The sequence below is a fragment of the Mustela erminea genome, chromosome 2 (genome assembly GCF_009829155.1).
Source record: "Mustela erminea isolate mMusErm1 chromosome 2, mMusErm1.Pri, whole genome shotgun sequence".
NCBI classification, from domain to species: domain Eukaryota; kingdom Metazoa; phylum Chordata; class Mammalia; order Carnivora; family Mustelidae; genus Mustela; species Mustela erminea.
Genome location: NC_045615.1, coordinates 160652277 through 160667382, shown reverse-complemented (window position 1 = coordinate 160667382; position 15106 = coordinate 160652277). Strand labels below are relative to the sequence as shown.

The following is a 15106-nucleotide window of genomic DNA, read 5'->3' as shown; positions in this document are numbered from 1 at the left end:
AGTGCCAATGTTTTGTTATAGCAATGTTTTTTGAATTGGGATCATAAGAGCTTTCTAGTATCAAGGAAGATTTAATTTCTCAGCATCTATACAATGTCTACTCTGTGAAAATTATTCCTCTGATCTCAATCTCATAGCAAATGAGAAAAACAATGTTTTTTGGATGATACAGTAATTTATTAATATATAAAAGTTTTGCTTTCCTTCCGTTTTCGGTGAGTAATACATTTCCTCTGGTATAAAGAGAACATTCCTGAGAGCAGAGATTATTTAAATTTAACCTGCATTCCACTGGCTCTTTTTCTTTTTTTTTTTTAATAAAAAAAAACCCACAAACCACCTACTATTCTCAATTTCGAATGTCTCAATTATAATTATTCAATGGATTGTGATCATTTACAATATAAAATTTAGAAACCAGCAATGAACATTCCCTATATAAACCTGAGCTTCAGGACCAGCAAACCACACCAATGCTTCCTTAATTAACATCCACCAAGGCGATCCCCTCTTTCCTGACCCATCACTGCTGGCCAGTCAGCCCGTGAGAGTGACGGATACCATACGGCTCCAGTAAAAATGCCACTGCCACCAGCCTGTCCTCCTGGGGACTGCTGTGACTATTAATTTTGTGTTACCTTTCATAATTTCATTTCTGGTTGTTCTGTGAGAATTTCCTGTTTAGAGTCTGTTTCCCCTACAATCATTGTGAGCTACTTAAAAAGGGATTATATACGCTTATCTTTATGTTTCTGAGGCTAAACACAATGTCTGGAACATAGTATCTCCCACATAGATCTTTCTTTCTTTCTTTCTTTCTTTTTTTTAAGATTTTATTTATTTGACAAACAGAGATCACAAGTAGGCAGAGAGGCAGGCAGGGGGCGGGGAGCACGCTTCCTGCTGAGCAGAGAACCCCATGCAGGGCTCTATCCCAGGACCCTGAGACCATGACCTGAGCCGCCCAGGCGCCCCAGATCTTTCATTATTGTATATAGGCGGATAACTAGGAATTTATATATCCACAGGTATTTGAAGACGCTTAAATCTTCACGATACTTGGGAACGAGCGAGGCTTCCTACAGGATTAAGGCCGCGTGGACACCTGTCCCAGAAGCTGGAATGGGGGTGCTAGAGAGGGAAATAGAAACTCAACACAGTTAGAAAACAAAGTCGCCCACAGTCTTGTATATCCTAAGGGGCTTCTTCGGTTACTCACTTTCCGGGACAAAATGAAAGTGGTGCAATCGCTCTTTGGCAACGGTGACTCCTAATTTCGACGAGCTCCGGCTCCACGAGGATTGCAAGTACCGCACCTCCCCTCCCCCACCCCCGCAAATGAGGGCCTTCGGCCTTCATGAGGCCTCGTCGATGCCAGCAACACGACACGGTTCGCACGCTCAACTACGCCGCGATGGGGGAGACTCGCGGCTGAGACAGCCTCGTGCGCCGCGTCCGCACGCCCGGAGCTGCTCCGAGAAACCGCGACACCGCACCGGTCGGGTCCCGCCTGCAGGGCGGGGCTCGTTTCTACTACGTGGGGAAGCGCAGGAGCGGACCCGCAGAAACAGGACGAAAGCCCGGAAACTGAGATGCCGCGGCCCCCTCCAGAAGCGATATCCGTCCCGCTCTCCCGCCCCCCGCTCTCCCGCGCCCTGCGGTCCCTGTCCCCCGCCCCGTGCGGTCCCCGTCCCCCGCCCCCCGCGCCGTGCGGTCCCCGTCCTCCGCCCCCCGCGCCGTGCGGTCTCCGTCCCCCGCGCCGTGCGGTCCCCGTCCCCCGCCCCCCGCGCCGTGCGGTCCCCGTCCCCCGCCCCCCGCGCCGTGCGGTCCCCGTCCCCCGCCCCCCGCGCCGTGCGGTCCCCGTCTCCCCGCTCTCCCGCGCCGTGCGGTCCCCGTCCCCGGCTCTCCCGCCCCGTGCGGTCCCCGTCCCCCGCCCCCCGCGCCGTGCGGTCCCCGTCCCCCGCCCCCCGCGCCGTGCGGTCCCCGTCCCCCGCCCCCCGCGCCGTGCGGTCCCCGTCTCCCCGCTCTCCCGCGCCGTGCGGTCCCCGTCCCCGGCTCTCCCGCGCCGTGCGGTCCCCGTCTCCCCGCTCTCCCGCGCCCTGCGGTCCCCGTCCCCCGCCCCCCGCGCCGTGCGGTCCCCGTCCCCCGCCCCGTGCGGTCCCCGTCCCCCGCTCTCCCGCGCCCTGCGGTCCCCGTCCCCCCGCCCCCCGCTCTCCCGCGCCCTGCGGTCCCCGACCCGCGGCGGGGCACGGCCCCAGGAACACGCTCTATCGCGAGAAGGGAGGTTCGCGGAGGTCGCCGAGCGCCGCAGGCTCTTTCTTCACCCCTCGCGGCACAGCCCGCGCGTGTGTCACGTTCACACACCGCACGCGCACGACAGCCCGTCGGCGGGTCGGGACCCCTCGGCCTCCGTCACGGCCCCTCACCTGGCGTCTCGTTCGGACCCGAGGCCGCGCCGAGGGCGCGCGCGAGCGCCGGGTGAGGCCGTCGCCGGTCTCTTCCCCAGCAGGGCCCTGCGGACGCGGGTTTCTGACACGCCACCGGTCTCCCCGGTCCGCCCGCCACGCGAGCCAAGAAAAGCGAGTAAAAAGGCGGTAAGGCCGAACGAGAAAATGGGCACAACTCCTGGCGGCCCCGCGCGCACGCGCGCCGCGGCGAACGCGGAGGCCGGGGGCGGGGCCGAGCGGCGGGCCCGGAGCTCCGCCTCCTCCCCGCCTCGCCCCACCCCCCGCGCCGGGGAGTGACTGACTCTCGCCAGCCCCTCCACGTCAATCAACCCTCCTCCTTCTCGCACTCTCTGCACCTTGTTATTAATCTCAATACCGATATCGCGCGGACGCCTCTCCCCCGGCCTCGGGGGTGTGAACGTGTGTGAGCGAGAACGAAGGCTCCGAAAGCTGGCGTCTCTGCGCAGCAGCCCCGGGCCCCGCGGCAGCAGCAGGCGCGGCAGCAACCCCCGCAGCGGCAGCAGCCCCAGCGCCGGGAGGCCAAGGCCAAGGCCGGGCTCGGCGCGGCTCTCGGAGTAACAGCCGCGGCCTCGGAGGCTGTGGGGGCGCAGCTTCCTCCGGCGGGGGGCCTTCGCGTCGGCGGCCGCGGCCGCGGGGCCTCTGCTCAGCGCCCGGGGTCACCGTCCGCGGAGCCCGGCGGCGCGGCCCTCGTCCCCCTCCCCGCCCCCCGCCCGTGTCCCCGCTCCCGTCAGCCGTCGTCTCCGCCGCCGCCTCTGCCGTTCCTCAGGCGGCCCGGCCCGGCCCGCCCGCCCCGCGTCCCCTCCGGCCGGTGCCTCTCCCCCCGGCGGGCTGCCTGCATGTCTTTGCTGCCCTCAGCCCCGCCGCCACCGCCGCCGCCGCCTCCCCCGCCGCCGCAGCACCAGCACCAGCAGCAGCCGCCCCGCCGCCGCCGCCGCCGCCGCCGCCCGGACCCCGGCGCGCTGAATGCAGGTGAGGAGGGGGCGCAGGCCCCCCGCGACCCCGGGCCCGCGCGCCCGGCGCCCCCCCGCCCCCCGCCCCCCGCCCGCGAGCGAGGGCCCGGCCCTGCCTGTCGCGGCGGCTTCCCTTCGGGGCGGGCGGGAGCGAGGCCCGCCCGTGGGTGTTTGTGTTTGCGTCTGCGGCCGCGGCTCGGAGGGGAAGCATCTGTGGGGGCCGCGCGCGCGCGCGTGAGTGTGTGTGTGTGAGTGTGGGAGTGTGAGTGTGTCCCGGCCGCGGGGAAATGGCTGCTGCTGCCGCTGCCGGGCCAGACGGAGAGAATGAGGTAGAGTGTTTTTGTGCGTCCAGTAGACCGGGAGTGCCGGGAAGGGCCGCGCGTCCCCGGGGACGTGAGGTGGGAGAGGGACGGACGCGCGTGTGGCCGCGCGAGTCGGGACTCGGGCGGGCGGGAGGCGGCCCGGGGGCCCGGAGCGAGTGGGTGTGTGCCGGGCGCGGGGCTGACCCGCGTCGCTGCCGGCGGCCGCGGCGGTTCCGGGGTGTGTGTGTGTGTGGACGGGGCCCGCGCGCAGGGCCCGGGACTCTGGGGGCGGATTTCGCGTGTCCGGGACCCCGAGTGGCGCGGCCCCCCGGTGTGGCGAGGCTCCGGTGCTCGCCGGTGGGAGCTGCCCGGCCTCAGCCGGCCGGGGAGGGCGAGTGTGCGCGCGGCGGGCGCCGGGCGGCCGGGCCGGGGGAGCCGCGGGTCGGGGCCGCGCCGCTGAGCCCGGGGCCCGGCAGGAAGCGCGGCGGCCTGCAGCGCGGCCTACCCGCCTCGGCGCCCGCCCGCCCGCCCGCCGGCGCGCCCGCCTCCCGCCAGCCTCCTCGGACGCCTCCCGGGACGCCGGGCCCGCGGGGGCCCAGCGCGCTGCCTCGGGCCTGGGCAGGTGAGGGTCGGAGGCGGGACGCGCCGGTCGCCGTCGCCTCGGCCGCCTCCGCGTCTGCTGAGGAGCGGCGAAGGCGTGTTTTGGCGCTGGAGCTGCCGGCGCCGGCCCGCGCCGCGGTGCGACCCGAGGGAAAGGGAATCCGAGCGGGGCCTCTCGGGGACGCGCGGCTCGAGCTCGCCGCTTCCGTCTTTCCCCGGAGGCCGGTGGAAGGGCCGAGGCTGGCTGGCGGCCGGGCCGCGGCCGCTCTCGCGCGAGAGTCGGTGCGCCGCTTCCGAGGGCAGCGGAGCCTGGCGAGGCGGGGGAAGCAGGGAGCCCGGCCCGCCGGCCGCCGCGCTGGGGCCGGGGCCGTTTCGTGCGTCCGGAGAGGTTAGGTCCTGCCTCCCGGGGAGAGGCGGGTGCGCGCCGCGCCGGGCGGGCCGCGGGGAAGAGGAAGTTCCCGGGGCTGTCCGCGGCCCCGACCCGACCCGGCCCGGCTAGCGGCGGCGGCGGCCGTGCCGGGGGAGCCCCGCGAGCCGTGCGCGCCGGCACCCGGCACCCCGGCTCCCCCCGCGCCCTCTGTCCGGCCGCAGCGCGCGGACCAACAAGTGTCGCTCGCCGTGTCCGGACCCCGAGCGAGTAGCCTTTCTCGCGGAGCCGGGGTGCGCTCTCGGAGGGCCGCGGGAGAGCGGTCGGGGCGGGCCGGGGCCGTGGGGACGCGGCTGCCGGGAGGGTGCAGCGCCTGGTGGACCCAGCACAGATGCTGTTTGCGTGGGTCCCCGCTCAGCCGCTGCACCGCGCCGCCCGCCCGTGGGCGCGGACTGAGCTCGCGCCGCTGCGACCCCGGACTCACGACCCGACGATCCCTGCGGACCGCGCTCTGCCGAGTGGCCGGCAGCTCTGGCTCCGAACCCGGTGTGCCCCGGCGTGCCGGGCGGCTGGCGGGGAGCGCCGGCGGAGGGACGCGGACGAGCCGAGCGCTGTCCCCGGTGACGACTGCGGGAGGAACGACAGAGGGGGCTGCGTGGCTGAAGGGCTTGTCTCTCAGGCCTCGGAACTCTGGCTGGGCCATTTTTCTTAGCTGTTGGACCGTAGCGGCTTACCTAATGTCGGCAGACCCCAGTCTTCTCCTCTGCAGTCAGGACATAATACATTCTTAGTAGGTTGTCCAGGGGGTCGAATGAGAAAACACGGTTGGCGCATAGTAGATGCTTAGTTAAATATTCCTCCTCCTGCAGCCCTGGTTGCGGGCCCCGGAAAACATGGATAAGTGCACATAGCCATCTGACAGCTGAGCAATTTTATGTAACTGTCGGTTAAAAATCAAGACAATAGAACATTTCCGAGTCTTTTGGTAATCTCTAAGTTACATATAAACAACTTTTAATGTTGTAGTTTATGTCTTTCATGGAATCGAGATTGTTACTAAAGTGGCCTACTATATTAGTTTATAGAGACTATCTAGTCATACTTTTTGTTCCCCATATTTTTGAATAGACTGTCTCTCAGTTTCACTACTTTTTATGAATTTTGGCTATATACCCCTAGAAAAAATTGTTTACACCGTATGTAGCACATATAGTCCAATGCAATGAAGCATTAAAATAGATCAAGAAACTGGAGTCTAATTTACCTTTAGAGATTCACAAAGAATAATGCCCCCCAGATTGCTGTGTAATTCTTTTAGTTCACATTGACTGATTTGGTAAACATCAATCTCTTGGAATATTTTCCTGAATGGTTTAAGGAAAAATCCTCAGTTTTCAATAGTTTTCCATTTTTATTCTGTGTGGAGGAGTAAATGTGCTGTTCGTTTAATTTTAATTGTATTCTGATGGGGAAAAAATAATGATATGGAGTTTAGTGTAAAGGCAATGGAGAGGTTAAGAAAGGATTTTTTTCTTTTTTTCTTTGGTGAAGGCAGGGTGAAGAGCATGTGGGAGGAGTTTCATTGGGTTAAGTTTGTACTATCTCTGTTTACTGATGACACCTTTCCCAGTTAGGCCTTATTTTTATTTATATCAGCAATATTAAACTTTAAGAAAAACCTGTAAAGTACTAAAATTTTAACACTTTTGTGAAGGATAGTAGGGAGAACTTTATTAGAACACGAAATGTCATTGTTTTATTAAAGTATGTGTCTTATGAGCATGTGTGCATTTACAACAAACAGAATTATCCTCCATATGGTTGTATTTAAAGGAAGAATTCTTACCTTAAGAGTTATAGATGGTAATAAAATAAGTAAAGAAATAGATACACTGAAATTATGGATAGTTTTTAATACTTTAAGAACTATAAAATAGAAATGAATTTTGCCTTTAGGTAGATATTAGATATTACAAATTAGACATTATGAATTACAATGTTTTAAAATACTTTGTATTTTTTCCCCAAATTTTTAATTTGGGAAATTGAGAAGACATTTCTTTGTAATCATGAAATCATGAAAATATACTGAACTAAAATATTAAGACCTGTGGACAGTAAAATTTACTAACAGTGGAACTTTTCATACTATCATTGTTTAAAGTAATTATGTTACCAAAAAATCAAGGTGGAAAATTGTTTAGATTTTAAAATTTAATGTTACTTAAAGGGCTTTTAAACAATCTTTCCAAAATAACCCTTACAAATGTCTTTAATTAGGGGGACTTGAAATACTTCAGACTTTGTGCATGTATTACTTTGGATAATGCTAATTAGGTAATAAATACACCAGAATTTCAGTGGCTTAACAGATGTAAGTTTGTATTTTGCTCACATGTAACAGTTCTCTGCAGGTGTTCCTGGTTAGCAGGCTTGTGGCTTTCCTTCATGTGGCGTTTGAGGGACCCACACTCCTTAACATCTATGGCTTTGGCATTCTTTAGGGCCTTGGAGCCTTGCATGTTACTTACAGGCCATTTCTTAAGAACTACCAGACTTAAAGGGACAAACATCTGCCCACATATGACTGGTGAGAATTTGTCTCAGAGCCTTATTTGAATGCGAAGAGGATGGGAATGTAGTCCCCAGATGGTGGACAGCTTAGGGCATTTCATGATGTTGTTTTAGAGGGTAGCATATATTTATGAAATTATGTCAGAAAGGTGAGTTATAATCCTTAAAAATTGCTTTCCATCTTCAAAGAGTAAAACTGGGGCCGTGGAGGTGGGAGGGTAAGAGAAGGAAGGAGTTGAAGCCACAAAGGAGGAAGAGCTGTCTTCTATGAGTTTGAAGGACAAGTGAAATCTACCTGTTTTAAGGATACAGATTTTATGGAGAATGTAACAGTTGGATTTTATAACCTTCAGTAGGTCTCTCCTTTACTATCTAGCTATCAACTGTCATTGTGATCTACTGGGTTCTGGCTCTTTGAGTTTTTCTCTTTGTACTTTGAAATCAGTTGACCTCGAATTTCAGTTTCTGGTTTAGGGTTTCATGGGAAACACGGTTCTGAATTTTCACTTTCTCTCTAAGATAAATTATTATTATTACTTTATACTTTAAGGAAATATTTAGGTGGACCAAATTTGTTTTGTTGTTTGCTGTAGCTGTATTTATAATTCTAGAGTCATTTTATTTTAAAGATATAATTTATTTATTTGACAGAGATCACAAGTAGGCAGAGAGGCAGGCAGAGAGAGAGGAGGAAGCAGGCTCCCTGCTGAGCAGAGATGCGGGGCTCGATCCCAGGACCTTGGCATCCCAGGACCCTGACGTGAGCCGAAGGCAGAGGCTTTAACCCACTGAGCCACCCAGGCACCCCTCTAGAGTCATTTTAATTAATATATGTGAGACTTCTCTGAGAACAATAAAATCGAGTAAACAACAAAGGTTTAATTATTAACTTGTGCTGCTGTTTCATGATAAATGCTACAACTTTCTTTGATTAACTGCACTAACAGGGAGCCTCTAATATATTAAATGAATTTTATCTCTGGACAACTTTAATTTTAATTGAATCATAACTTATTCTTTCATTACCTAGCATTATTATAATGTGAATTCTTAGCTCTATGGTCTCCTTCACTTATTTTTATTCTGAACAGTTTGGTTAAGGATCTGAGGAGTTTAATATATAGCTGTATTCCTCCAAAGGAAGATTTTTGAGTAGTCTTGTTAACTTCTCCATGGTACAGATTGTTAATATTTTGTATTTTGAAAATTGACGCCCTTATTTGAGGGCCCATTCCATATCCATTATTATACTCGGTTCTAAAGTATGAAAGAAGTAGAAGACTCTTGCAAAGCTTGTAGGTTATGCGGAAAGGAGATAAAACAATTTAGTTATTTCAAAAACAATGAATGAACAAACCCAAGTCTCTACAGTATAAACTGTTTGTAGACATTCTGAGAGGGAGTAACATGAAATGGAATGGTGGGTGGGTCAGGGACTACTTAAAAAATTGAGAGGTTTTTTTTTTGTAACAGCTTTTTTGAGATAGAATTCACTTAAACCATAGAAGTTGCCCATTTAAAATATGTAACTCAGTGGTGTTTAGTATATTCACAGTTGTGCAGCCATCATCTTAATTTTAGAACGTTTATATCCCTGAGATATATAAATCCTGTATCCTTTAAGAGTACCCTCCCGTACCCCTGTACTGCCATACCCTTATTTCTAGGCAATCACTGATTTGCTTTCTGACTATATATGCCTATTCTGAACATTTTGTACAAATGGAATCTTAACGTAATGTCTTTTATTACAGGCTTGTTTCACTTACCCTATTTTCACCGTTTCTTTTTTCTTTCTTTCTTTTTTTTTTAAAGATTTTATTTATTATTTGAAGAGAGGGATGACACAATGAGAGAGGGAACACAAGCAGGGGGAGTGGGAGAGGGAGAAGCAGGCTTCCTGCTGAGCAGGGAGCCTCATGCGGGGCTCAATCCCAGGACCCTGGGATCATGACCTGAGCCTAAGGCAGACACTTAAGGACTGAGCCACCCGAGTGCCCCCATTTTCAAGGTACCTCGTTCTTTTTATGGCTGCATAATGTGCCATCATACGGATATATATTACATTTTGTTTATCAGCTAATGGACATTTGGGTTATTTCCACTTTTTTGGCTATTCTGAGTAATTCAGTTATGAACATTCATAGACAAGTTTTTGTGTACATAGTTTCAGTTCTTTTGGGCATATGCCTAGGAATAGAATTGCTGGATTGTATGTCTCTGTGTTTATTTTCTCTTTCTTTACTTTTTAAAGATTTTACTTTTTTGGTAATCTCTGCACTTAGTGTGGGGCTCAAACTCACAACCCTGAGATCAGGAGTCACATGCTCTACAGACCAAGCAAGGCAGGTGGCCCATGGTGCCTCTTGTGTTTAAACTTTTGAGGAACTTCTGTTTCCCAAAGCACCCTCACCATCGCACGTCCCTACCAGCAGGGCATGAGGGCTCCAGTGTCTCCACATCCTTGCCAACATTTGTTACTATCTTTTTGATCAAGGCTCTTCTCGTGAGTGTTAGGTAGTATCTCATTGCAGTTTTGATTTTCATTTCCCTGAAGAAGCTTAGTGTCTTTTCATTTGTTTATTGGCCATTTGTACATATATTTTTTGAGAGGTATGTATTCAGATCTTTTGCCATTTTTAATTGTTTGTTGTCTATCTTTTGATCACCGAGTTGAGTCTTTTATATATTACAGACACAAATATTATAGATACAAATATTTCCCCAACTTGGTGAGTTATTCTTTCACTTCCCTGATGATGTCTTTTAAAGAATAAAAGTTTTAAATTTTGAAGAAAGTCTAATTTTTTGTTGCTTGTGCTTTTGATGTCATGTCAAAGAAATTATTTACTAATCTAAGGTCATAGAGATATATCTTTACGTGCTAAGAGTTTTTCATTTTTAAAAAAAGTTTTTATAATTTTTTTAAAAAGATTTATTTATTTATTTTATTTGAGAGAGAGGCAGTGAGAGAGAGCATGAGTGAGGAGAAGGTCAGAGGGAGAAGCAGACTCCCCGTGGAGCTGGGAGCCCGATGCGGGACTCGATCCTGGGACTCTGGGATCAGGACCTGAGCCGAAAGCAGTCGTCCAACCAACTGAGCCACCCAGGCGTCCCAGTTTTTATAATTTTTTTTTTTTTTAAAGATTCCATTTACTCACTTGACACAGAGAGAGAGAGATCCCAAGTAGGCAGAGAGGCAGGCAGAGAGAGAGGGGGAAGCAGGCTCCCTGCTGAGCAGAGAGCCCGATGCGGGACTCAATCCCAGGACCCTGGGATCATGGCCTGAGCTGAAGGCAGAGGCTTTAACCCACTGAGCCACCCAGGTTCCCCCAGTTTTTATAATTTTTTATAAAGATTTTTATTTATTTATTTGACAGAGAGCGAGCACAAGTAGGCAGAGAGGCAGGCAGAGAGAGAGGGGGAAGCAGGCTCCCCGCTGTGCAGATAGCCTGACAAGGGGCTCGATCCCAGGACCCTGAGATCATGACCTGAGCCGAAGGCAGAGGCTTAACCCACTGAGCCACCCAGGCGCCCCGAGTTTTTTAGTTTTAACACATATTTAGATTTTTGATCCATTTTGAGTTAATTTCTGCATATGACCTGATGTAGGGAGTCTAACCTTGTTTTTTTCATATAGATACCCAGTCCCAGTACCATTTGTGGAAAAGACAGTTCTTTGCCTATTTAATTGCCTTGTCATTTCTCTCAAAAATAAATTAACAATAAACAGAAGGTTTATTTCTGGACTTAGTTTTATTCCATTGATCTCTTTGATTTTCCTTATACCAAGTACTCTCTTGACCACTATAGCTTTGTAATTGAGAAGGGGGAGTCCTCCAAATTTGTTCTTTTTAAAGATTGTTTTGGCTGTTTAGGGTGTTTCCTATTTCCATATGAATTTCAGGATCACCTTGTCAATTTCTGCAAGGAAGCCAGCAGGAATTTTGATGGCAGTTGTGTTAAATCTGATCAATTTGGGGAGCATTGCGATCTTAATAATACTAAGTCTTCCTACTTGCAAACATGGGATCTTTCCATTTATTTATTTTCTTTGATTTCTTTCAACAGTATTTTGCAGTTTTTAGAGTCTAAGTTGCTGCATTTATTCCTAAATATTTTATTCTTTTAGATGCTATTATAAATGGAATTGTTTTCCTATTTTTTTAAGGGGTTCATTGCAAGTGTATAGAAATACAATTGATTTTTGTCTGTTGATCTTGAATCTTGCAACCTTGCTGAACTTGTTTATTAGGTCTAATATTTTAGTTCATCCCATGGCATTTTCTGTGTAACAAGGGTCATGCCACCTGTAGATGGTTTTTACTTCTTTTCCAATCTGGATGTGTTTTATTTCATTTTCTTATCTAACTGACTTGGCCGAAACCTCCATTACATTGTTGAAAAGAAGTGTGAAGAACAGATATTCTTGTGTTGTTCCTGATCTTGGGGGAAAGCATTAAGGCTTCCACTATTAAGTATGAGGTTAGCTGTGGGGTTTTCGTAGATGCTCTTTGTTAGGTTGATGAAGTTCTGTTTCTAGTTTGTTGAGTATTTCTGTCATGAAGGGATCCTGGGGTGTTAGGGTTGAGTTTTGAGGGAAGGATGAAGGAGGGGATTACAAAATTGAAGATGCTCGGTCACGTAATGTGGTAGGTAATAATGCTTAACTTGTTTGAGTAAGAGGAGCTAGCTTTCACCACCTCCTTTGCCCGCTCCCTTATTGCCTCCCTTCCCTGCTCCTTTAGTGTCCCCTAAAGTGTCTGCCTTCCCATTGCAGTTGTATATGTATATACGGACGCATGTGCCATCCGTGTGTGCATTTGGAGATCTCTTAATTTAAAGATTTTTATGGATAATTCAGCTTTCTTGAGTAGTGGAGAACATTGTTTCTTTTGAAAAACATTTAATAAAAACTGTGGTTTTTTTCTGATTACATTGATAGCTAGTTTGGTGGGAGACACAGTTAATCAGAAAACTAAATCATAAATGAAGAACTACTCATAGAATTAAAAAGATGGAAACACATTTTTGTAATTATTGAGTGTATGGTTAATGAAGAAGTCCATATATACCATGAATCTGACTGTTAACTTTTTCCCAAAATATTTCAGCATGAATGGTTTTGTTTTTTAAGTTTTCTAAAAAAACTTGATAGCTTTCTTGAGAAATTCTATTCTGCAAAGTAAGGTTATGTTTCATTTGAAGTGGTGATTACCCTTTAATTTTTGGAACTTTAATTGTGTACATTCTGCTTATATGTATGTGTGTGTGTGTATATATGTGTGTGTGTGTGTGTGTGTATATATATATATATATATATATATATATATTTTAGATTTTATTTATTTATTTGACAGAGATCACAAGTAGGCAGAGAGGCAGGCAGAGAGAGAGAGGGAAGCAGGCTCCCCACTGAGCAGAGAGCCCAATGCGGGGCTCGATCCCAGGACCCTGGGATCATGACCTGAGCTGAAGGCAGAGGCTTTAACCCACTGAGCCACCCAGGCGCCCCCAGATTAGAAAAAATATTTTGAAAAGATTTCTTTCTCTCCGTGTTATACGTTGCAGAAGTTAAATAATTTTGGGTTAGCCAAGAGTCTTCCTGTTTATAAGTCAGAATTAGAAAGTGGTAATAGATTTTTTGTTTTGTATTTATTCTCTTTTGCAGCAGGATGTATTTCATTTTTTTTTTCAGACCACATTAAAATCTCATTACAAATTAAAATTTATTTTTATTTTTTTTGACGAAGTGAGTGGTTCACTTTGTTCTGTTAGGGACTCATTCATACTGAACAGATGCCAGGTATTTTGGGGCGTTCATATTGTTTATTTATTTTATTTTTATTTTACTTTTTTAAGATTATTTATTTATTTATTTGATAGTGAGAGAGAGAATGACGGGAGAAGGTCAGAGGGAGAAGCAGACCCCTCATGGAGCTGGGAGCCTGATGCAGGACTTGATCCTGGGATTCCAGGATCATGACCTGAGCCAAAGGCAGTCGCCCAACCAACTGAGCCACCCAGGTGCCCATTTCATATTATTAACAGAAGAAAATAGTGACACTAATTGGTGACACAAAGTTGAAGTTACAGCACTTTATCTTCTTATATCCATCTTTTGCAGAGAGAACCTCTGTCTGTAATCTTACAGTTTAGAATCTTTTTCCCTTCCCATGTTACTTAAATAGATTTCCCTAAATGAGTAACATAGATCAGTTATGTAATACCAGTTAACAAATACTACTAAGAGAATAGAACTAAATATAGGGATACTAACTGTAATGTCTCTCTGTGCAGTGACTTTCTTGAGATCTTTATGTATATATTCATTGTTGTCTGATCATAATGTTTATATTTAAAACCAAAAAACTGGCAAGAGTGTTTTCTGCTGTAGGTTCCTGTCAGTGCAGTCTTCTGCGATTTACAAAATAATATATTGTGAATATACAGAACATACAGAATATGATCTTGAAACAGCACAAGGATTTTAATCACTTTAAAGTATATCTTACTTAATAAATATTAAGCTTGTACTGGCTACCAGCAATTGCATTCAGGGTTCTTGGCAATAAGGTTTGGAATTTATTTTTATTTTTTAAAAACATGTTTTAAAAAATTTATTTGACAGACAGAGCTCATAAGTAAGCAGAGAGGCAGACAGAGAGAGAGGGGGAAGCAGGCTCCCCACTGAGCAGAGGGCCCGATGTGGTGCTTGATCTCAGGACTGTGAGATCATGTCCTGAGCCGAAGGCAGAGGCTTAACCCACTGAGCCACCCAGGCACCCCTGGAATGTGATCTTTTTTTTAACTAAGAAATGGAACAGATATTTATTGGATTGCTGAGATCTAAGGATTGTGAAAAGCCATCCGCCTTCCTTAAAATAGTAATCTGAATTAGTTTTCATGAAAATCCTGTGGAGTATGATTATCATTCATTAGGTGGTTAATAATGTGAGCCCCTGGATCCTTCACTTCCTAGCTCTTGGGGAAGCTCCCTTCTCCATATTTCAGTTTGCTCATGTGTAATGGGGAGATAATAACAGTTCTTATCTTGCAGGGTTGTTGTGAGGATTAAATCAAGTCTATCTATAAGGTGCTTAGAACTATAGTATGTGTTTCATCCAAAGTAAAAAACAAAGCTTAGAACAGAATATAATTTAGCCATTTCTGTTTCTTATTGCTAGGATCCATACAAGTTAAATAACAAGTCCTAAGTATTGGTGAAATCAATATTTAGAATAGGATCTGTTTGACTCCAAAATACTTACTCTTACACTACTTATAAGGGATCTAAGCCCCAATAAATAGAAAGTCTAAGCAAAATATGCTAACTAACAAAGACCATTAAGTGCTGTATCATAATCTACAAGGATGAAGAGGAGGTAGAAGTTGCTCTCCCCTTTACGGTTGGGAGGCGGAAGGGAAGGAAGAAGGTAGAGGGGCACCTCGGCGTCCTCCTCGCTGCTTCTCCCGGCACCCATTATTGCTTCCCTAACTTCTGCTTCTTCGTATGCACTGTCAGCAGAGCAATCCTGGCAAGATTCATTTTTAAGTTTTCTTAAAATCTTACATCTTTAATCTTTAAGTGTTCTTAAAATAGTAATAGTTACTATTTTTTGGTTGGGTCCTATGTGCTCAGGACAGGAGTTGGTGTTATGTAAAGGGACTTACATAGTAAATACTTTGGTCTTGTGGGTCACGTTAAGATCTCTGTCCTATATTCTTTGTTTTTAATTTTTTGTAGTTTTAATTTTTTTTTTTTTTTTTTTTTTACCAATACTTTAGATCGTAAAACCATTCATTGCTGGCAAACCAAGCTGTAGTTTGCTAACCTCTCTACTA

The 15106-nt window shown here is 48.3% G+C and overlaps 1 protein-coding gene across 3 annotated transcripts in view; it reads left to right on the top strand.

Annotated features, from left to right (window-relative positions):
* The first annotated feature begins 3564 nt into the window (after positions 1-3564).
* CNOT6L (CCR4-NOT transcription complex subunit 6 like) overlaps positions 3565-15106 on the top strand; it is a 112687-nt gene continuing 101145 nt past the window's right edge. The window contains exon 1 of one of the 3 annotated variants that reach the window (XM_032334674.1): positions 3565-3747. In XM_032334674.1, coding sequence (XP_032190565.1) covers positions 3743-3747 — 5 coding nt within the window. In that variant the 5' untranslated portion in view covers positions 3565-3742. Of the gene's footprint in view, positions 3817-4318; positions 4343-15106 lie in introns of those variants that run through there. The other 2 variants (XM_032334675.1, XM_032334678.1) reach the window with 2 other exon arrangements.